The sequence below is a fragment of the Myodes glareolus genome, chromosome 16 (assembly GCF_982192425.1).
Source record: "Myodes glareolus chromosome 16, mMyoGla1.1, whole genome shotgun sequence".
NCBI classification, from domain to species: domain Eukaryota; kingdom Metazoa; phylum Chordata; class Mammalia; order Rodentia; family Cricetidae; genus Myodes; species Myodes glareolus.
The window spans coordinates 31,838,171-31,861,252 of NC_142041.1; the positions used below are offsets into that span (position 1 = coordinate 31,838,171).

A 23,082-nucleotide genomic window follows, 5' to 3' on the forward strand; every position below is an offset into this window, starting at 1 on the left:
AATGACTTGTGTGTGTCAGACCATAACTCCCCCCTCCAAAAAAAAAAAAACACAAAAAACAAAAAACAAAACAAAACAAAAAAACCTTTGTGTGAGTGGATATGGATGTAGCTCATGCACAAGGCCCTGCTGGCCTTTCTGAAGCTGAATTCAGCACCATCCATGACATTTGACCCATCATGCACCATGGAGAGTCGGCTGTTTTCAGAACCTTGTTTGGACTCTGGCACATGGACAAATATGAATTGGAGGGGCTCGCTGAAGGCAGACTGTGGTAATAAGTAGACTAGTCTGGGAGGGAGAGGCCATGGGAACAGAGAGGACCATACTGTACACTGGAGCTTGGGGGCTGCACGGATCCCTTTCTCTAACACCGAGCTCAGCTTTTACTCATTTTCCTTCCGACAGCACCGTGATTCCACCTTTCCTCATCTCCTTTGTAGGGTTTTGTGTCTGTGTTTCCGAGCAGGGATCTGCAGCATTCGCTAGCTTTCCCAATGTCCTCTACAGCTCCGTGCCCTTCTATCTCTCCATACTGCCGGCCGTTTCCTTGCCGTGGGTGGAGATGTGGACTCTGATCCTGGATCACACCTTTATAACCCAGGAATCGGCCAAATCCTAAAGCTTGAGCTCTGAGTCCTTTTATCCTGAATCTAACCACGTGGGACACTCCCCACCTGGCACAGTACACCTCCGCGGTTGTTAAAGCCAAGTCTTTGGTCACTGGGATCTGTGTTTCTAAACCTGGACAAACACATTCCTAAACCAGGTTTCTGATTAGCCCTGGGTTACAGAAGAGGGAACCACTCACTGGTAGAGCGGGAGAGAAGCCCCCTTCTCCCTAGTCACAGATTGGAAGGCAAGACCAAAGCTGTTTTGAGGTCTTGAGGCTGGCCCATCACACTATTATTGCTTGGGCTATCATAAAAATCACCATAAACCCATAAACCAGGTGTCTTACGGCAATTCGATTTTTAAAACTCTCAACGTTCTGTAGGCCTCCAGTTTGAAGTTGTATAGGCAGGACCAGGTTACCTCAGAGGCTCTGGCAGAACCTCTTTTGTTCATTCCTGGATTCTAGTGGTGCATAACTTGGGTCCCATTACTTGAGAGGTACAGGCTGGCAGATCTTTGTGAGTTTGAAGCCAGCCAGAGTTACATGGTGAGACCTTGTCTCAAGTAATAATAACGACAATAATAACTAATAATAATAGCAATAATAAACAAACAAAAAACATGTTACAACAACAAAAATTCTTAGTTATATCTGCAAAAACCCCTTCTCCAGGTAAGGTTACACTCATGGGCTATGGACATGTCTTTATGTGGCCACCGTGTAGCAGAACCGAAATGGATACATTTCAAGAAGTCCTTAGTGTGTCTCCTCATCCTCAGCTGTGCCCTCTTCTACCAATTAGACAGTGCTCCCAACCTGAGTTCAAAGTGAGCTCTATTCCCATCTCCTGTCCCACCCACAGACCGGTGACATACTCAAACATACCCAAGACCAGTGATGGCCCAGTGATGGCATGCATGAAGAAGCCCTAGGAGGCCAGAAGAGGGTATCAGACCCTGGGAACTGAACCTGGGTCTTATACCAGAGCAGCCAGTGCTTTTAGTCCCTAAGTTGTGTCTGTAGCCCCTCTATTCTTACTGTTTAGATTCACAGGATCCCCATGGGATTATCTGTGCTCACCCACATTTGAGCTGTATTAGCATGGACTGCCCTTTATTTGCTTCTCTTTTGTTTTGATTTTTTTGAGACAGGGTCTCACTGTGTGGCCCAGGCTACCCTCAGACTTGCAGCAATCCTTCTGCCTCAGCTTTCTACATGTTGGGATTAAAGACGTAAGTCACCATTCCAGTTTCTCTGCATTCACTTGAGACAGTGTTACTGGCCCTTAACCTGGTGTCACCAGTTCTCTTGGAACCCAAACCAAAGAAATAGTCTGCTCCAAACTCTCCATTTCTCCAAGGTTTCCAGGCTGTTCTCTGGTCTAAGCCCAGCATTTAACATTTTCAGGATTCTTAGAATATCTGAGCTGGGGGAGCTTAGAACCCCGGCAATCCCCTGCTTCTTGGCTTGGGGCCCAGATTCCTAAGAGTCCAAATAGAAGAAATGGGTCTGATGTTTCTTACATTTAGTATTCCAATATAAAATGTATTTTATAATTACAAAATAGTGCATAGCCAATGAAGGAAAATTGGGGAACATGAAGAAGGGTCTCGGGGAATTAAAATATCCCCCGACTTGTGCCATTCTCTCTTAGACCTTTAGCCTCGGGATTCCACTGCCTGGCACAGGTAGACACTCATTTGTCCAATTATATTCTGTCTCATCCCCCAGAGATAAAAACCACAATTAGGTTTTGATTGCTTAGCCTTCAGCCTTTCATGTATCTTTTTATGCAGAGGGAATCACATTACATACACAGCTCTCTTTCGCTTGCCTTTTCTCTTCTCTCTTGGCGTTATACTTACTATGAGTGTTTTGATTTTTTTAAAATATATCCATAAACCAAGTGTCTTAAGACAATGCTTTTTTTAAATCTCAATTTTCTGTAGGCCTTAAGTCTGAAAAAAAAATACAAATAGATATATGTAGATATCTCTCTCGCTACATATCTATCTATCTATCTATCTATCTATCTATCTATCGAGAGAATTTTTGTTTTTTGAGGCAGGGTTTCTCTGTGCAACCCTAGCTGTCCAGGAACTAGCTCTGTAGACCAGGCTGGCCTTGAACTCACAAAGATCCTCTTGCCTCTGTCTCCCTAGTGCTGGGATTAAAGGTGTACACCACCACATTTGGCTGAACTTTTTAATATTTATTTTATTTTATACATAAATATAAATAAAACACAATACAAACAAAATTTTACAAATATATAAAATATAAATTTTATCAATTATTATATATAAGTACAATATAATGTAAATAAAATAAAATATATTTATTTTATTGGGTTGGAGAGGTTAAGAGCACTGGCTGCTCTTCCAGAAGTCCTGAGTTCTATTCCCAGCAACTACATGGTGGCTCATAATCATCTATAATGAGATCTGGTGCCCTCTTCTGGTGTGCAGGAATTTGTGAAAGCAGAACACTGTATACATAATAAATACTTTTTAAAATTATTTTATTTTTTAAAATTCATTTATTTTTACATTCCAATCCCAGTTCCCCCCTGTCCTGTCCTTCCACTCCTCCTCCTTATTTTATTATTTTATAGGTATGGGTATTTTGCCTATGTCTGATGTACACTGTAAAGATTTGTCACTTGAATTGGTTTAACAGAATGTTGATTGGCCAGCAGCCAGGCAGGAAGTATAGGTGGGGTGACCAAATTAAGGGAAGGAAAAGGTGGAGTGAGGAGTTGCCAGTCAGATGCAGATGGAGTAGACGAATGTACCATGTTAATAAAGGTACCACCACATGGCAGAGGGTAAATAAGGAATATGGGTTAACTTAATGTAAGAGCTAATTAGTAATAAGCCTAAGCCATTGGCCAAGCATTTATAATTTATATTAAGCCTCTGTTTGAGTCAATTATTTGGGAAATGGTTACCAGGTATTTGTGAACTGGTGGGTTGGACAGAAATGTTCATATGCATGCCTGATGCCTGAGACAGCCACAAGAGGGTGCCTGATCCCCTGGAACTAGAGGTGCAGATGGTTATGGGTCATCATGTGGGTAGTGGGAATTCAACCTGAGTCCTTTGGAAGAGTAGCCAGCACTCTTAACTAATAAACTATATCTCTAGACCCTTCCCCTTGTTTAAAAATATTTGTTTTTATTATTTTAAAAATTATTTGTCTATCGGTATGAGAGAAGATTGGGGAGTTAAGAGTGCTCCCTGCTTTCTCAGAAGACAAGGATTTGATTCCCAGCACCCACACTGGGTGACCACACTGCCCATGACTCCTCCTGGGAAATTCCCAGCACCCACACTGGGTGACCACACTGCCCATGACTCCAGCTCCTGGGAGAATTCCAGCACCCACACCGAGTGGCCACAACTGCTCATGACTCCAGCTCATAGGACATCTCTTTCTGGACTCTGGGCACTGGCATTCACATATACACACACCCCACTCTCACGTACACATACACATAGTTTTTAAACATCAAAATCTTTAAAAAGAGATTCCTGACATATTGACAAAATGTTCCTGCAAATTTACCTTACGGGGGGTATATCCAATTCCTCAAAGTCCTAAGGAAAATTTAGAACATTCTCCTTTTGATAAGATAACCCAGCTTTTGATAAGGTAACATCAAAGCTTTTGTCCTTGATCAGAATGAGGGAGAGAGGAAGTATGGGGGGGGTTGAGAGGAGTGCAGGGAGGGGAAACCGTGGTTTGAATGTATTTTATGAGAGAAAAATTAAAAAAAAAAAAAACCTCCAGTAAACCCAAACTACCATGTTACCAACTCCTCGCCTGAAGCTAGTTTGTGATCAAGCTTAGATCAGTATGAAACGAAACAAAACAAAACAACAAAACCAGGACTGGGGATGTTGCTGTAGAGTACTTGCATGAGTGGGTTTATCTCAGTCCCTCATAAGCCTGGTATGACGCTGCAAAACTAACGTCAGTATTTAGAAGCTGAAGGCAGGCAGCTAAAACCAAGGTCAACCTCAAATTCTGTTCAAGGCCAGCCTACATTATAGGAACCTATCTCAATAAAAAAAAAAAAAACTAAATGAAGAAACATAGTAACTTAAAACTTGTGCACTTTGGTCCAAAGTTCAAAGGTTCCTAGCTGGTGAAAGCACTGGGAATGACTGGCCAACTTCTTCTCTATTTGACGTTGGGTTCAGGACGTAGTATGGACGGTACTTATCCCCACATTCTCAATTCTGGAGTTAGACAGTCCTTGTCAACGTCTGCATTTTGTAGTCTCCTGTCTGTTCAGACAGCTGTGCCTCCTTCGTGCCTTGAACCGGGTGCACAGCAGCCACACCTGGCATTTGCGCGACGTCGCAGCGCTCCTAGAGCGCCGCTCTGGCGGATGGGGCAGACATAGCAGAGGGGACCCACCCCACGAGCCGCTACCCGCGCATGCTCTGTGCTCCCGGGCCACACCTCCGCGGCCCCGCCCCTCGAGCGGTTGGAATTTGAATCTCCGGCGCGACGCTGCGGGAATCCTGGAACCCCGGCTCTGGCATGGAGAGCCCAGGCTCCACCGCGCACTGCCCGGTGCGACAGCAGCGTGCTCGTTGGGAACGGAAACGTGTCTGCACCGCTCGGGAGCTGCTGGAGACCGAGCGGCGCTACCAGGAACAACTGGGCCTTGTGGCCACGGTGGGGCTCGGCGGGGGTATGGGAGGGTCTCAGTCCTTACTTCGGACTGACTTCTGCAGTATCTGGCTGCACCTCGACGTTGGCTTCCTCTTGCGACAGACTGAGAAAACTGTATTCGTTCCCTTCACAGTACTTCCTGGGGATCCTGAAAGCCAAGGGGACACTACGACCATCAGAGCGCCAGGCCCTGTTTGGGAACTGGGAACATATCTATGCCGCTAGCCTGTGAGTGGAAGCGTTGCAGCGTAGCCGGAAAGGCCAAGTTCATCTGCCAACTTTTTCACCTGTGGCCTTGGCCCAATGCCCCAACCTGCCTGCGCTCCAGCTGTAAAATGGGATAATAGCATTGCCTCCGAGACAGGGTTGTGGGAGGTACATGTGGGAGAGCTTGAGCAGTTGCTGGCCTGCCTTTTTATTGTCCTTTGCCCGCACAGAGAGCTGCTTCCCTACTTGGAAGAAGGGCACTGGGGGCCGGGGCTAGAGGGCTTCTGCTCCCACCTGGAGCTCTACACCCAGTTTGCTGCCAATGCAGAGAGTTCTCAGGCCATCCTTCAGGTAACTCTCTTCCACCTCCCCTTCTTAATCTAGAGACCTAAACTAATAGTGTTTTGCATTTAGAACCCAGCTCTTTACTAACATTCCCAGGAGTACCAGGTTTCCCTCGGGAGTGCACTGCTTGCTGAAGGCTGAGCGTGTGTACACAGAGTATAATATAAGGGAGTGGTTTCTCTTCCTGATGCGAACTCTCCCTATGGATTCAGGTGCAGCTGAAGAAGAATAAACGTTTTCGGAGGTTCGTGCGGCTTCAGGAAGGCCGCCCTGAATTTAGGGGTCTTCAACTCCAGGACCTGCTCCCTCTGCCTCTGCAGCGGCTCCAGCAGTGAGTGAACCCCTCTCCACTAGTTAGTTCCTCTGCCTGCATAACTGCTGCCTACAGCTTTGTGGGGTTTGCCGTAGGTTCTATCCCAGCTCTGTCCCTCTGAGCCCAAGGAGCTTTTACCAGAGTAAATGTGAGCGCTCAGGGGTACCCAGGGGTTGCAGCCTAGACCTGGGGTTGTGGGACTGTGTGCTGACGTATAGGGATAGGGGATACCCAGTGCCTGCAACTTCAGACCGGAACCGCGGGACTGCATACTGAAGGGAGGGAACCTGCACTAAGGCATAGACAGGCTGTCCAGAAAATCTCATTGGGGTGTGGGGTTAGCTAGTCTCGAAGGCCTATTCCGGGGTTCCTAGGTTGTCTGTGGTAGCCTCCTTGGTTTGATTAATTTCCATTTCTGACCCAGCCTCCTGAACTACAGTAGGCCACTGATTCTTCAGTGTGGGATGGAAGTGGCCTACATAGTGTGAGCCCAGATTCTGAGTCCCAGGTTGGAGAGGGGCAGCAGAGCAGCCAGGCCTTTCCTGACCTTATAATTAAGGAATGAACATCTGGGAGCTGCTCTTCAGAACATTTGAAACCAGGGCATTTTGCCTGGCTCTACTTCCCTTTTCTTCCAATTGTCCACTTCCAGGTACGAGAATCTTGTCGTGGCCTTGGCCGAAAACACAGTTCCCAACAGCCCCGACTACCAACAGCTCACACGTAGGTTCTTGTTCTTCTCCAACTCAGGCAGAGGCTGCCTGTCCTGAAAGCCTTTCTGGTTCTGACCTCCAACATGCCTGGTATGTCCCCATCTCCCACTACGTGTATAGTGTCCCTAAGTGTCCTGCCTCTTAAGCTGGAGCCTGATGCAGGCCACTCCAGACTAGCTTGCCTTTTACCACCAGTAGCCACGCAGAGCCTAAGTCCTGTTGCAAATGAAGTAGAGGGTGTTGTTCCAGGGGCTGCCCGCCTGGTAAGCGAGACTGCTCAGAGAGTCCACGCCATTGGCCAGAGCCAGAAGAATGACCAGCACCTCCTCCGTGTCCAGGCTCTACTCAGTGGACGCAAGGCAAAAGGGCTTACCTCAGGTAGACCGTGGACTTTGCCCTTCAGACCTCATTACCCCTTCTTACTTGCTTCTCTTCCTTTACAAAGTCAGCATATTATTGGGCTAGCAAGACGGCTCAGTAGGTGAAAGCACTTGCTGGATGGACTGAGTTAATCCCGGAACCCACGTAAAGGTAGCAGGAAAGAACTGACTCCCTGGAGTTTTCCTCCAACCTCTACATATACATACGATAATTAAAAAAACAAAAACCTCAAAGCCAACATATACCTCCCTGCCCTTTTGTGTTCCCATGGATTCTGATGTGTACAAGATAACGGCTCTCATTTCATAGGGCGATGGTTCCTGCGGCAGGGCTGGCTTTTAGTGGTGCCTCCCACTGGGGAGCCCCGGCCCCGCATGTTCTTCCTCTTCTCTGATGTGCTCCTCATGGCCAAGCCTCGACCCCCATTGCACCTGCTGAAGAGTGGCACCTTTGTCTGCAGGGCCCTGTACCCTATGTCCCAGTGTCAACTTAACAGGGTCTTTGGCCATTCGGGAGGAACTTGTGGCGGTCTGCTCAGTGTAAGTTGTAGATGGGAAATCTGGGCCTCAGATATGCTACAGGCACTCAGAGACCAGCGTATCACTTGGCTTGGGCCCCTTTCCATGAGAGTGAGGGGATGGCTGGGGCCAAGCTCTCCTTTTAGTCACCCTCTTATCCCTGAGTGACCGCCATAGAAACGGTGACCGCTTCGGCCTGACTTGTTCTGAACTAAAGCGGTTTATCCGTAGCTGTCCTTCCCCCATGAGAAGCTACTACTCATGTCCACTGACCATGAGGAGCTGTCACGATGGTACCACAGCCTGACCGTGGCCATCAGGTAAGCTGTGCCCTTTCCTGAGCTGGAAAGGGGTGCTTCTCTCACCGCCGGGCTCCCCCATGCCCACGGGTGACTGTTTGAACAGAGCACGCATTCCAGCCTGAACTGTTTCTCTTTCCACAGGAGTCAGAAGAGCTAGAAGTGTCCAACCTTACTGCAACACGATGCTCTCATCTACAAATGTGCTATCCTGGGATATATGTGGCAGCTGGGCATGCCTAAGAAGCATCTTAAAATTCCAGAACTCAGGATACTCAGGGATAGGGCAGAGCCAAGAACAAAAGGGAATTGAGTTCAACACTGGAACCACAGGGCCCTCCATGGGGCTGACACGGGTCATTTAACTAGTTTATCAGAAAGCAAGCTGGCAGTGGTGGCGCACACCTTTAATCCCAGTGCTTGGGAGGCAGAAACAGGAAGATCTCTGAGTTCTAGGCCAGCACTGTCTACAGAGAGAATTCTAGAAACCCTGTCTTGTTTTAAAAAACAAAACAAGAATCCGAAAGCAGGCTTGAACCTAGCTGAGCCCCAGCTGATCCAGCTCCTTTAACCCCATGCCACCGGGGGAGCCTCGCTGTCTGTTCAATCTGCAGCTTTGTATAGGAGGCCCTTTTCGTTATCAATGGGTCCTTGTTTCACTTTTGAGACGGGTCTTCCTATGTGACACAGGCTGATGTGAGCTTGAATTCCACCTGCCTCAGCCTTTCAAGTGTTGTATTTACCAGGTGTACGCTGCCATACCTAGCTACTGTATAGTTCTTTCTTTTCTTGAGACAAGATTTCATTGTAGCCCAGGCTGGCCTTGAACCCCAGATCTTCCTCAACTACCTCCTATATTTTAAAAGTCCTATAATTTATTTCCCTGCTGGATTTTAATAAAGTGCTGTTTTGTTGTGTTTTTGGAAAGAACTTTCTGTCTAAACCACGAGAAAAAGAAGTTTGAGCCTTGACGGCTGGCATTCAGTAGCCTCTGGAGTACAGGGAGGAACTGTAGCTCCCTCTGTCTTCTTCGAATTCTGGAACGCTGTCTGTTTTCCTAATAAGGGAACCTTTTCTGGGAGGCCCAGCTGGCTTACACATCTAGTATTCCTTTGTCTGACCAGCTGGGAGCAGGAAAAACACAAACGAGCACCCAGGGCAAGGTGACTTGGTTTTACTGACCCTTCAGTGGCTGCCCCCCTTCACCGCTGGGTCCTTTGTGACAGTCTTGTGCCATCTACGCCTCAGTCCCTGCTCCACCTCCCACGAAGGAGCTAGGTTCCATGAATCTGAGCTCCAGTTTATGGGCTCCTCGTAGGTCTGACTGTTCCCAGCTTCTTGTTGGTCCTCTTTCCCCAAGTCCTCAGGAAAGGGTATGCTGACCTCTGTGAGGGAAAGATGAGCTGGATACAGTCTCGCGGGCTTTGTCTCCCGGCCATCACCTTGTGATCGTATACTTGGAACCTGCACACCCATGTCAGGCTTGCGGTCTTGGAGGAGCTGGTGGACGGTCTTGAGCTTCATGCTGAGGAGTTCCCGCTGGGTTCCAACCAGTGTAGTCACCCTGCAGAAATACTCACTCAGGGTCTGCTCAATCTGTCTCTGTGGCTCCCCGCTCACCCCACAGATTCTCACCGCTCAAAAAGGGGGTCCAGCTGCATCATGAGATTGTTGAGATGCTGTTCTGTCTGGGCCAGCTGTTGTGTCAACTGCACCAGCTGTTGCTCTGGGAGGAAGGTAGATGAGATGGTTCCTCCCGGAGTCCCCTGACCGACTCCCCCACAAAAGCCACCACTACAGCTGCTCAACCCACCTGCCTGCAAGGGTTTCTTCTTCTTTTCCTCTTGGAGAATGGCAGCCTCATCCGGGCCCTGTTGTGGAAGCGGGAAAGGGTAAAGCTGCAGCACCTCAGTCCTCAATGGCAGTAAAGGCAGGGACCAGAGGAAGCTCCGGGCATTCACCTCAGAATCACAATAGTTTCTAGTCCAGCTGCTTACCCAGAACGTGAAAGAACATGCCGGTATGCCCACATATGGCTACACCGCCAAAAGAACTCCTTGGAATGTGAGACTCTAGAGCAGGAATCTGAAGACTGGCCGGCCGTACTCCTGCTTGCTTGTTTAGCATCCCCACCCTCTGCGTTGCCTTTGAGATAGGGTCTTGTTAAATTGCCCAGACAGGTTTCGGCTTACAATCCTCCTGCCTCAACCTCTGGAGTAGCTGTGCCACTAGGTCCAGCTCCCTCAGTTTCTGCTGGTATGAATTCCCCAGTCTGCCAAGTTAGTTTTCAACTCACATCACCCCTCCAAGTTGTTTTACTGAATATATAGTGCTCTTAAAGGCGGTGCCCTAAGGTTTTAGGATACAATTCTCTCACTGTTCAGACGGGGCAGACCCTTTAATTGCAAAGTAGGTTATTATAACACACCGTGAACCTATCAACCTCAATGCCCACATCTCTCTTCCACAGGTCCTGCAGCTTGTCTCCCTAACCGCGTAGCTCCATTCACAGGACAGGACTAGCATTTATTAATCCTCATTCCAGCCTGTCTAGTCTGCCTGGCTCGTTACTAGCCATCTCAGCTAGTTTTCTGTCACTAATTAGTTCAGTCTCTATTTCCTAATACAAGTAATTGATGAGAACTGAAGATACAGCCCTAGGTGGGAGGTTCCACTCTCTAGTTCAGCCCCATCAGAATGTACTGTTAGTTCACATTTCGGGCCTTCCTTTCCAAGGAGAACATGAAAAAGGCTTGGTGTCTGGCACACTAACACCCTCTTGGGCCAAAGTTGGAACCTCAGCAGTAACCGCATTGTTTCGCACATAGACACTATGGGTGGGTTAAAATCTCACTTCCATCAGTCACTAGGTGAATGATCTCGAGTAAAAAAAAAAAAAAAATCGCTCTTCACTGCACTGTGGGAGGATTAAACGTAACGGTCATCAGCTATCATCTCTCAGGCGCCTTACATCCATTACTTCTCTAGCTCCTCGAACCCCCACGATGTGGGAAAAACCAAGGAACTAACTAGTCTTCACTTCACGGGCAGCCGGGAAGCGGGGTCTCGTTCTTGGCACCGTGGCGCCCCCAGGAGATTGAGGCCCAGGACTCCCCCAACCCACGGCCAGACCGCACCTGTAAACACTTGTACAGCACAAAAGCCACGACGGCAGCAGTGTACAGCGCTCCCAAAGGCAGCGCTCCGGCCCGGGCCCGCTCGCGTTGGTCCTTTGGTGGCGGCCGCCGCCGGGGTTCGGTGGCCCCGGGACCGACCTGGGAGCGGTGTTCTGTGGATTAAAGACACCCGTTAGCGGACAGGACGCTTCTCCCAGGCAGTCCAAGCCTCCCTCCAGCAGCCCTCGCTGGTACCTGGGTGTGCCCCCAGATCGGGGCTGGGGCGCTCTCCCAGGACCCCAAACAGCGCAGACACAAGCAGCAGCCCCAGTACACTCGACACGGGGCCCGCGCCCGCCATGCCTCACCGCGGAGGTGCGCCAGAACCCCCACGTTCCAGCGTTGGCGTCCCGCCGTAGTGCGCACGCGCACACGAACGCAGCTGCTCCTGCCCTAGGGCGCCTCGAGTGGTCACGCCCATCGCACAGGGCGGTCCAAGTAATATTTGCATAACACCACGCCCATCTGACTTTCTTACATTAGTTAATTTCCTATCTATTTATATATTCCTTAAGCAAGAATGGCTCCAGGATCTATAAGTATAAAGTATCGTGCCTAAAGCAGTGGCTCGCTGTATTTAGAACTGAACGGATCAATTTTCTCACCATAAGCAGAAAATTAGAACTGTTTTAGAGCCATAAAATGGCCGCGTTGCAGCACAGTAAGCAGCTCGCTCTGAAGGCCTGTTTCCTAGGCTACACACGGAGGACCAGTTCCTTACCCTTTCGCCTAGGGGAAAGTCCCCGGACCACGGGCAGAGAGTGCCGCGTGCATACGCGCGTAGACTACCCCCGCGAGTCACAGCTAGCCCGCCAAGAAGCGATCCCCTCGGGGCGAGCCGAGCGGCGTGCGGCGGGACGTCATCCGTCAGCTCTCCTAGTGACGCAGGCAGTGCGCCTTGGCGCACCAACCGAACGGGGCTCATTCTCAGCGCGGCTACTTCTTTTACTTGCTGACAAATTGTGTAGAAATTACAGATGTGTATACCAGTAATCTTCGTGGAAGCAAGAGGATCAGGAACTCAAAGTCACTTCCACCCTCGAGGCATGAGACACGAGACACTAGCTAATAGAAGAAAGAAAAAGATCTAAAAAGTATCTTAATTTCTGATTTATTCTTTATTAGGCTGCTAGTGCCAAGAGAACATATAGCCGTATCTCTTTTCCTATTTTACTGTCTGATCCTAACAAAGACACTAGCGGGCGCTTGAGGAATGGAACGGAATGAATGGATGAATGAATGAATGTTCACAACGACCCAAAAGGTAAATATAACTAGGTTCTTCTGGGTCTCACGAAGCCTAGGCTGGCTTCAAACTTGCAATGTAGCTGAGGCTGGGCTAGAACTCCTGATCCTCATGCTTCTACTTCCCACATGCCGTGTTTATAGTCATGCAGTACCCACACAAGGTTAATAACTAGAACTGCCAGATGTGGTGCCACACTCCTTTAATCCCAGCACTGGGTGACAAAAGCAGGCGGATCTCTATGAGTTCAAGGCCCAGCCTGGCCTACATAGCGAGACGCTGTCTCAGAAACAACCAAGAAACTAGGATAGGACATGGTGTTACACCCTCTGTCCCATCTTGTGCTATTTGTGTGAGACAATCTCAGTAACCCACGCTGGCCTAAAGTCCAAGATCCTCTTACTGTAGTCTATGGAGTGTTGGGTTACAAGGTATGCAGCCAGCATGCTCAACTTTCCCTGTTAACTTTTAACTGGGCAACAGCGGGCCATCTTCTCAACTAGATCAATAGCTCTCTAAGGGAAGGCACGTGTTTTTCATTTGCTTCTCTGTCTTCAGGACTTGTCAGTCACCAGGCAAGAGGTCCACATGTGTTAAATAAATGAATAAAATGTGGGGGACTGATTCCTGTTTTTCCAGAAAGAGAAGCAGAAGGGCAGGGCAACGGGAGCTCTCAACATCTGATTGCTCCAAGATAGCTGGGATGGGAAGATGGGGTCATTCAAACCTGCACAGTGCCATGGAAGTAATGTAAGTAAGTCCAGGCCCATTCTATGGTTTACATCACTGAGGGCTGCCTTTTTGTCTGTTTTTCGATTTTTTTTGAGTCATGTAGTCCAGGCTGACCTCAGAACTCACTATGTATACAGCCAAGGATGGCCTTGAACTTCTGGACCACCTGCTTTTCCAACAGGTGCACTGGGACTATAAGTGTGTGCCACCAAACCCGGTCTTCAGAATAAGGTTTCATTACTTTTGGTGGTACTGGGGGTCTAGCCAATGTCCTCACACGTGGTAGGCAAGTATTATGCCACTTAGCTGTGATCCCAGCTACTGTCTTTGTTTTAGTTTTAGTTTGAGACAGGGTCTCAATCTATAGCTCAGGCTAGATTCAAACTTGAAATCCTTCTGCCCTAGCCTTCTGAACATGTGTCACAGTGCCTGGCTCAGATCGCTGCCTCAGAGAACTCTTGCCCACTATTGCCTGATCTTCCAACTTTCTTTTCCTACAAAGAATCAGCCAATCAAGATTTTAAAGAACTGTCAGGCCACAGTGCACACGCCTTTGATCTTAGCACTCAGGAGGCAGAGGCAGGAGGATCTCTGTGAATTTAAGGCCAGGCTGGTCTACATATTGAGTTCTAGTACAGCCAGAGTCACACAAGGAGACACTCAAAAAATATTTTAAAACTCTTATTTATTTTCAGGCAGTAGTGGCACACGCCTTTAATCCCAGCACTAGGGAGGCAGGCAGGCAGATCTCTGTGAATCAGAGGCCAGCCTGGTCTACAGCTCAAGTTCCAGGACAGCCAAAGTTACAGAGAAACCCTGTTTCAAGCACAAAGAACAGGACTCCCAGGGATATCAAGTGAACACAGCATAAGATACAAGACCAGCACAAACCCTCATATCAAGACTGGTTGAGGCAACCCAGTAGGAGGGAAAGGGTCCCAAGGGCAGGCAAAAGAATCAGAGACACCCTCACTCCAATCCTTAGGAGTCCTACAAGAACCCTAAGCTAAACAATCATACCATAGAACCTAGTGCAGATCCATGCAGGCTCCTTGCTTGCCGCTTCAGTCTCTGTGAGCCCCAATGAGCCCTGCCTAGTTGATTCTGTGTGCTGTGTTCTCATCATGTATGTCCTTAACCTCTCTGCCTCACATGATTCTTTCTCCCCCTCTTCCTCAGGGATCCCCTGAACTCCAAGGGGAGGGACCCCGTGGGAATCTCGAATTTGGGCTCCCTCTCTGCCTCATGTTTTGCTGTGAGTCTCTGCATCTGCTCCTATCAGCTGCCAGAGGAAGCCTCTCTGATGACTGGGCTAGGCTTGAGCTATGATTATTTTATTAGTGTTTTGCTTGCATGTATGTCTGGGTTGGGAGTGTCAGACAGTTACAGTTACTGACTGGAGTTACAGAGAGTTGTGAACTGTCATATGGGTGCTAGAAATTGAACCCAGGTCCTCTGAAAGAGCAGTGCTCTTAACTGCTGAGCCATCTCTCTCACACAGGCACTGATGTATGAATATAGCAGAATATCATTAGGAATTATTTCACTGATTTTTTTTTCTACCCTAGGTCTCTGGGCTATCTAAACTCTGGTTCCTGATAATCCAGGCAGTGTCCGGCATGGGCTTCCTCTTGTGGAGTGGGCCTCAATTTAGATCAGACATTGGTTGGCCCCTGCCACACATTCTGTGCCACCATTACCCCAGCACATCTTGTAGGCAGGATAGATTGTAGGTCAAAGGTTTTGTGGCAGTTTCACCATTAGAAGTCTTGCCTGGTTACAGAAGGTAACCTGTTCAGGCTCCATAGCTGCCATTACTAGGAGGCTTTACGAACTCACCCTCACAGATTCCTGAGAGTTTTCACTGTGCTAGGTTTCCACTTCACCCCCCAAATGCCCTCTAATTCCAGTCTCTCTCCATACTCTCTCCCTCCACCCACCCTGATGTGGGATTCCCTTCTGTATACTTTGAATATTTTATTGCCATTGGTTAGTAGAGAAACTGCTTTCGGCCAACGGCTTAACAGAATATATAGCCAGGCTGAAAATGATATATAGAGAGAGTAGGCGGAGTCAAGGAGAAATGCCATGGAGCCACCGAGGAGACAGATGCCCAGTAAACCACGAGCCTCGTGGTAAAATATAAAATAATAGAAATGTGTTAATTTAAGATATAAGAGCTAGCTAGAAATATGTTTACTCTATTGGCCAAACAATATTGTTTTTGTGGGATTATTTGATCTGAGCAGCTGGGAAATGAACGAGCAGCCTCCACCAACACCACTCCCTACCTGGTCCCTCCTCCCATCCTACTCACTCTAGTCCATCTAGGAGCTCCCTTCTATTTCCCCTTCCCTGGGGGGATCCATGAATTCTCCCTAGATCCCTCCTTGTTACTCAGCCTCTCTGTGCCTTGTAGCCTGGCTATCCTTTATTTTTACAGCTAATATCCACTTATAAGTGAGTACTTATGCGTATGTGTCTTTCTGAATCTGGGTTATCTCACTCAGGATGATTTTTTTTCTAGTTCCATTCATTTGCCAGAAAATCTCATGGTTTTTTTGTTTTTTTTTTTTGTTTTTTGAGAAGCTTATGCTTTGTAGTCTAGGCTGAATTTGGACCCATTAATTAGTCCAGGTTGACCTCCGACTCATGCTCCTCCCTCCTCACCTCACCACCCAAGAGCTGGAAATCTCTCCGTTTTTAAATGCTGATAAGAAATCACTGCTATACTTAGTGTATTTGACACTCAAGTGGATATTTTTTAAATTTTTGACTCAGAACCCTATGCAATCAGGCTTGGTCTTGAGCACGCTATATAGGCAAGGATGACCTTGAATATCTGAGCCTTTGGATTCTACTACCTCTTGAGTGCTGGGATTGTATGCGTGCAGTTTATTTGGTACTGGCTATCAAACCCAGGGCTATAGGCATATTAGGTAACTATGCTATCAATGGAGCTACATCTCTAGCCCAAAAAAATATATTTTTAAAAATTCTCGGGGGCTGAGAGATGGCTCAGAGGTTAAGAGTACTGACTGCTCTTCCAGAGGTCCTGAGTTCAATTCCCAGCAACCACATGGTGGTTCACAACCATCTGTAATAAGATCTGGCGCCCTCTTCTGGCGTGCAGGGATACATGCAGGCAGATGCTGTATAAATAATTGATAAATCTTTAAAAAAAAAGAAGTGATTCTTTATAAAAAAATTTTCTAAATGTCAAATTTATTTTCAATAAAATAAAATAAAAAATAAACCAGTAAACACAGAAAAGGAACATAATTTAAAAATTACTGAACTCTGTAGCTATATAAAAATGCCAGTGTAGAAATGTATATAGTTAACAAATTTAAGTTAATTACAGAACAAGAAAGAGTAATGAATCTTAATTACTTTAATTAATAATTACATCATTACATTTTAAAGAAGAAAGTATAGTGACTCTCCATGTTGATATGAGTGATGAACAGTATTTTAATTTTTCCTTTTTTAGAGTGTATTTCCTTTTGTATGTAGTGTATGTGGGTGTGTGCATACATGCACACATGTGGAGAAGGACATTGTCTTTCTTAGCATTTTGTCTTGCTAGACCGGCTGGTCAGAGAACTCTAGGGATCTGCCTGCTCTCAATACAGGGATGGGAGTTGGGAATTCAAACCCAGGTCCTCATGCCTCCATAGCAACAGTCTTACTGAGCTACCCACCCCGCACCCTAGATTTCATTTCAGAAAGTTTCTTTTAGGGGCTGGAGGGATGGCTCAGTAGTTAAGAGCACCTGCTGCTCTTTCAGAGGCCCAGAGTTCAAATCACATCAGGCAGGTCCTATAGCTCACAATTACCTGTAACACCAGCTTCAGGGGATCTGACACCCCCTCTGGCCTCCAAAGGCACCTACACCTGTTCAAACATACATATCCTATACACACAATTTATGAAAAAGTTTCCTTCACATGAAGTAAAAGATACTAGAAAATGTCTTAGCAATAGGGAAAAATTTAGCAAAGATTCACAACAAATTTGAGAAAACCCTAAATATAAATTAAAACTCCAAATGGTCCCCTTGAGTGAAGGAATTGGGAACTAAAGAAACATTTTTTTCTCAACTTTATGATCACTATTCCGTGATTTTTAATTTTACTTATCTACTTGCTCTGGGGATTGAACCCAGGTCCTAGTCCCTCCCCCTGTAACATTTTTTTTCCTATTATTTTTGGACTTAAATTGTTTTGCCTTTTTAGATCTATTTAGATTTGTTTTAGATTTTATTTAATGTATGAGAGTGGTTTTGTTTTTTATGGGTACATACATATCTGTCTGTGTACCACTTGCATGCCTGGTACCCACAGTGGCTAGAAGTGGGCATCAGAGTCCCTGGAATTGGATTTAGAGATGGTTGAGAGCTACCCTATGGGTGCTAGGAATCAGACTCTGAACCTCTAGAAGAGCAATGAGCATCTTCATGACTGAGCCACTGGAACCTTTTGTTTCCACCTATGCCTGTGAGAGACGTTTGTGTTTGGTGCCCCTGGTGGTCAGAAGAGAACACTGGATCTTCTGGAACTGGAGTAACAGATGGTTGTGAGCCTCCATATGGACGTTGGGAGTCAAACCCAGGTTCTTTGCAAGAGCAGCTAGTGCTCTTAACCTCTGAGCCAGACCCTCCAGGCCCTATTTTGTTTGTTTTAAATTTTGGGCCAGGGATTTTGGGGGTTGAACCCAAAGCCTTGAGTGCACTTAGGACAAATTCTACCAATGAGCTACCAATAAGGGTAATGTGTACCCTTAGTTCCTTGCTATTTGTTTTATGTATTGTATGTATGTATGTATGTATATATGTATGTATGTGTATATGTGCGTATGTATGTATATATGTATGCATGTGTATATGTGTGTATGTATATATGTGTTTATATGTGTGTATGTATATATGTATGTATGTGTATATATGTGTGTGTATATGTATGTATGTGTATATGTATATATACAAGGTCTCATTTTATAGCCCTGTTTGGCCTGGAACCCTCTAATGTAGACCAGGCTGGCCTTGAACTCCCAGTGCTCTGCCTGCCTCTGCCTTTTTTTTTTTATGGTGAAAAAGTGTATATTTAGAATTAGCCGGCTGGGCTCAGTTTAGATGATTCCAATTTTGTTGGCAACATCCAGAGCATCATAATCAGGAGCCAACCGAACATATGCCTTCTTCTCTCCATCGGGCCTTATGAGGGTGTTGACTTTGGCCACATCAATGTCGTAGAGTTTCTTCACAGCCTGTTTGATCTGGTGCTTGTTGGCCTTGACGTCCACAATGAACACCAGTGTGTTGTTGTCTTCTATCTTCTTCATGGCTGACTCGGTGGTCAGGGGGAATTTGATGATGGCATAGTGGTCAAGCTTGTTCCTCCTGGGCGCGCTCTTCCGGGGGTATTTAGGCTGCCTTCGTAGCCGCAGAGTCTTGGGCCGCCGAAAAGTGGGCGATGTGCGGATCTTCTTCTTTTTGTGGCTGTGGACGCCTTTCAGCACTGCCTTCTTGGCTTTCAAGGCCTTCGCTTTAGCTTCGGCTTTGGGAGGGGCAGGAGCTTCCTTCTTCGCTTTAGGCGCCATCTTGACGGAAAGCTGCCTCTGCCTTTTGAATGCTGGTTTTAAAGGCATGTGCCATCATGCCCAGTAGTCAAAGAGTAAAAATATTTAGTTATCTGTGGAATTGGAGACACTGTGCCTAAAAGAAACCTGAACAATTTAAAATGCCAAGGAACGTTGCATGACAAGATGTTCTCTGAATCAACTTCTATGGAGAGTCAGTGTTTTTAGTTTATTTATTTGTTTATAGCTCTCTCTCTCTCTCTAGTCCAGCTGGCCCCTTATTCAGTGTTCCCAGAATTATGCACATGAGCCATTTTTTTCTATTATTATTATTATTATGTATACAACATTTTGCTTCCATGTATTCCCCCATGCCAGAAGAGGGCACCAGATCTCATTACGGATGGTTGTGAGCCACCATGTGGTTGCTGGGAATTGAACTCAGGACCTTTGGAAAAGCAGCCAGTGCTCTTAATCACAGAGCCATCTCTCCAGCCCCCACCTGTTTGTTTTTATAAAGGTAAGCAACAGCTGGGTGGTTGGCTGAGTTAGCCCTCAGCAGGCGGAGCAGCAGTTCAAGGCCAGTCTCTGCTGAACAGCAAGCTTGGGCTAAATAAGACCATGCCCCCACTCTATGCTAATTTGAAGCATACACATCCTAGGACCTCATTATTGTTCATAACAATTTAGAACTAAGATCTATAAAACATTTTTTTAAATATTTATTTATTATGTATACAATATTCTGTCTGCTTGTATGCCTACAGGCCAGAAGAGGGCACCAGACATCATTACAGATGATTGTGAGCCACCATGTGGTTGCTGGGAATTGAACTCTGGACCTTTGGAAGAGCAGGCAATGCTCTTAACCACTGAGCCATCTCTCCAGCCCCCTATAAAACATATTTTTAAAAGTTGCGTGTGTGCATGCATCCACACGTTCCTGTGGAGCCTGGAAACCAACTTCTTGTGTCTTGCTCCAGTATTCTCCACTCTATTCTTTTTTTCTTTTTCTTTCTTTCTATTTTATTTTAGTTTAGTTTAGTCTTAGTTTTTCGACGATTTCTCTTTGTAGCCCTGGCTGTCCTGGAACTCACTTTGTGGATCAGGCTGGCCTTAGGTCCTCTGCCTCCCTCCTGAGGGATTAAAGGCATGCGCCATCACAGCCGGGCTCCACTCTATTCTTTGACAGGTCTCTCACTGGACAGGGAGCTCACTGATTCAGCTAGACTGACTGGCCAGCGAGCTCTAGTGATCTACCTGCCTCCCCGCCACCATGTAAAGCTGAGGTTACAGATGTGTGCACTGAGCCTGGCTTTGGTATGGGTGTTGGAGGTCCTCACATTGACTAGGCAAGGACTCTACCCATTGACCGGTCTCCCAGCCAGCACTTGTGAAGGATGTTTCCCTCTAGACAGGGGTTCACTATGTAGCCCTGGAACTTGCTGCTGCTCTCTCTAGCAAGTGAATAACTTTAAAGACAAGCTCAACTTGCCTGAATTAGCCTGGAACAGAGATTCCCTTAATGCGATTAACAGAGTGTCAGGTTCTTACGGACAGTTGGGATGAGTCAGGCGGTGAGGAGGGAATCCTCCTCTATCTTCCTATTCCTGAAAATAATGCAAGTAATGGCAATAATATATAGATATTTTCTCAGCTGGGCATGGTGGTACACGCCTGTAATTTCAGAACTAGGGAGGTGGCGGAAGAAAGTGCAGGAGTTCGAGTTCATATTGAGTTTGAGGCCAGCCTGGACTACATAAATAAATACGTCTATTTCCTGGCATAGAACCCTGAATTCTGAGCATGCTCACCGAGGCAGACATCTCCTACATGGAAGCCACCTGTACTCTTCAGAGTCTTTGCGGACTCGCCTGCACATGCACAGGACACTCAGACCTGTGACTACTCTGTGACAAAGGGGACTCAGGGCCGTTGGGGATGCCAGAGAGTTGAGAGCTCAGGGTGCTGCAGGTGCAGGCACAGGGCGGGGTCTTTGTTCTTTTGCTGATCCCTCCTCTCTGCCTTCCTCTCCGGAAACCAGCAACTTTGTCAACGTCAGTATTGGCGATGCTGAGCTGTGAGGGCCAGGTTTAAGAAGACACCGGGGTTGCGGAGGGCTGTGACAGCTGTCAGGCCATGAGTAGGGCGGACCCGTGACTCAGGACAGCGTGAACTCGACTCTAACACCGACCGGCGGCAGACATGAGTAGCGGTAGCAACTGCACAGGGCATCTACTAGCATTGGGTGAGCTGGGCGGGGCGGGGGCTCCTGGGGGAGGGGTTATGTGGCTCCATGTCCTATCTGATGCTGGTTGGGGAAGGGGTTTGTGCAGGGCAGTAACAGCCCCCTCCATTCACATCTACAGGGATCCCCTCCATGACGTTTGCGTGGGGACTGTGGGCCCTCTTAGGGTCTGTGACAGTGCTGCTTCTCATTTCACTGGCTGTACTCTTGTCCCAGTGGACCAGCCGTCGGAGCAGGAGTCAGGAGGGACAGGGATGGTGAGTAAAGATAATTGGAATGGGTTAATGGAGTACTCCCTCTTAACTAAAAACTCTCCAAAACTCTGTGCCACAGCTCCGGAGAGTCCGTGGAAGAAATTCCCCTGTATGGAAACCTGCACTATTTACAGACAGGTAGGTACTGCGGACGGTCGGGAGGAACAGGGCACAAGGGCCTGCACTTAGTAGGTGGGGTGGAGATGTAGAGATGCCAGGGGCAAGCAGGAGCTGACCAGATTCCTGTTCCCTTGTGCCAGGACGGCTGTCTCAAGAGCCAAGGCCAGAAGGGCAGGACCCATCTTCTGGAGGCCCTGCCAGGGTGAGTCAGCTGGCTGAAGAAAAGGGGAGGGAAGGAAATGGGGATCGTTCCCAAGGGAACAGAGAACGTCTAACATCCTCGCCTCTCCAGGCTACGGACGAGGTGACGTGCTACACTAGCCTGCAGCTGCGACCTGCACAAGGTCGGATCCCCAGCTCTGGGACCCCCATAAAGTACTGTGAGGTGGTGCTGGACTCTGAGCCAAAGCCCCAGGCCCCGGGCCCTGAGCCGGAACTCTATGCCTCAGTGTGTGCCCAGACACGCCGAGCCCGGGCTTCCTTCCCAGATCAAGCCTATGCCAACAGTCAGCCTGCACCCAGCTGAGGAGGACCTGCAACTGTGGGCAACCATGGCTTGGCTACTGGAGCAGGGACTCCCGCCGCATTGGCTAGTGCGTGCCTCCTTCCCGACTACCCCCAGGACGTTGTGACAGTTGATGTTACTTAGTGCAGTTGCAAGGCACACATCTCAGAGTATGAAGGTTCCTGACTGCCTGAGGATGCAGTTGCAAGACCTCACCCCCTTCCACTTATCTTTTCTCTGTGTTCCTGTAAGCCCCCAAACTCCCTGCTTCACACTTTTTCCTCCTTCCGGGGTTTAGCTGGGTTCCCTATCTCCCCTTCTCAGCTTATCAGATACCTCATTGTCTTCTCAGACACAGGAAGTGGGCAGGGAGGAGGTGGTAAGAGCCAGAGAGGATGTGGGTGGGTACCATGTATGGGAGCCCACACTGAAAGGCTTCTGGAGTCTCAGTCTTGATATCTGGCCTGAAAACCCTGGACAGAGAATGGTCTCCAGGCTGCTGTCTCTGGCGTCCCTTGGTTTTCAATAAAGCATCTCAAAAACGTTTTGTATTTTAACCAGAGGCTACAGGTCTGTAACAGACCCCCAAAGGGTGGGGTGGGAGCTTTGACTTTGTGTGGAGGATTTCTGGGGTTGCCTAACTGGGAAACAATTGGAGAGGTCGTTGCGGAGGCTGAAGGATTGGAGCCCAGTTGCTCAGGTGCTATTCCTGATTCTAGAACAGTCACAAGATTTCTGTTCAGAGCCACCCCATTGCCACTGGGGTCTGAAACCTCACCAGTCCTGAAGTGCTCTCTCCATAGCTTCGGTAATAGTGTCTCCCTGCCTGCTGGCCTAGCGCCTTCATCAGTTTCCACACCCATTCTTCCCTGCCCCCCTCCCTATCAGTGGCATTCGTTGTCTTGTCTTTATTCTGTCTGACAAGCACCTCTATTGACCTCCTCGTCACCCTATCATTATGGGACTGATCTACTCCACCTTCTTAGTTGTCACCTACAGTCCTGGCAACAATGTTTTGCGCCTCACTCTTTGTGTTTAAAACCCCTATCCAATATGCCTGCCTGTCCACCCATCACCTGCTTTATTCTTAACCTGTACCTCCTGCACTATATAACATGCAGTGGTAACAGGCAGATTGGCAAC

General features: G+C 47.6%; 4 protein-coding genes and 1 non-coding gene across 7 annotated transcripts; 3 read left to right on the forward strand and 2 right to left on the reverse strand.

Moving 5' to 3' along the window:
- The first annotated feature begins 5,096 nt into the window (after positions 1–5,096).
- Arhgef39 (Rho guanine nucleotide exchange factor 39) lies at positions 5,097–9,008 on the forward strand. 2 transcript variants are annotated; one of them, XM_087897165.1, is made up of 9 exons: positions 5,097–5,305; positions 5,436–5,530; positions 5,740–5,860; positions 6,067–6,185; positions 6,820–6,890; positions 7,076–7,258; positions 7,571–7,800; positions 8,011–8,099; positions 8,223–9,008. In XM_087897165.1, exons 1-9 carry the CDS (start codon positions 5,168–5,170, stop codon positions 8,236–8,238), a joined length of 1,062 nt encoding a protein of 353 aa, XP_087753291.1. In that variant the 5' UTR covers positions 5,097–5,167; the 3' UTR covers positions 8,239–9,008. The 2 variants fall into 2 exon arrangements, with proteins under 2 accessions (XP_087753291.1, XP_048276163.3); XM_048420206.3 differs by having other exon boundaries at positions 5,099–5,305; positions 7,130–7,258.
- A 223-nt stretch (positions 9,009–9,231) lies between these two features.
- On the reverse strand, positions 9,232–11,627 carry Ccdc107 (coiled-coil domain containing 107). Its single transcript, XM_048420207.3, has 5 exons — positions 11,450–11,627; positions 11,216–11,367; positions 9,892–9,949; positions 9,714–9,804; positions 9,232–9,642 (listed from the first exon to the last, which is right to left on the reverse strand). Exons 1-5 carry the CDS (start codon positions 11,553–11,555, stop codon positions 9,264–9,266), a joined length of 786 nt encoding a protein of 261 aa, XP_048276164.3. The 5' UTR covers positions 11,556–11,627; the 3' UTR covers positions 9,232–9,263.
- A 295-nt stretch (positions 11,628–11,922) lies between these two features.
- On the forward strand, positions 11,923–12,191 carry LOC146891442 (RNase MRP). Its single transcript, XR_014997481.2, has one exon.
- Positions 12,192–18,313: 6,122 nt separating this feature from the next.
- On the reverse strand, positions 18,314–18,836 carry LOC148119560 (large ribosomal subunit protein uL23). Its single transcript, XM_087897166.1, has one exon. The coding sequence runs from the start codon at positions 18,831–18,833 to the stop codon at positions 18,363–18,365; it is 471 nt and encodes a 156-aa protein (XP_087753292.1). The 5' UTR covers positions 18,834–18,836; the 3' UTR covers positions 18,314–18,362.
- A 1,992-nt stretch (positions 18,837–20,828) lies between these two features.
- Positions 20,829–22,496, forward strand: Sit1 (signaling threshold regulating transmembrane adaptor 1). 2 transcript variants are annotated; one of them, XM_048420576.3, is made up of 5 exons: positions 20,836–21,060; positions 21,182–21,317; positions 21,394–21,452; positions 21,575–21,636; positions 21,727–22,496. In XM_048420576.3, the coding sequence occupies exons 1-5, from the start codon at positions 21,018–21,020 to the stop codon at positions 21,958–21,960; spliced, it is 534 nt and encodes a 177-aa protein (XP_048276533.2). In that variant the 5' UTR covers positions 20,836–21,017; the 3' UTR covers positions 21,961–22,496. The 2 variants fall into 2 exon arrangements, with proteins under 2 accessions (XP_085533347.2, XP_048276533.2); XM_085677221.2 differs by having other exon boundaries at positions 20,829–21,060; positions 21,575–22,496.
- The last annotated feature ends 586 nt before the right edge of the window (positions 22,497–23,082 follow it).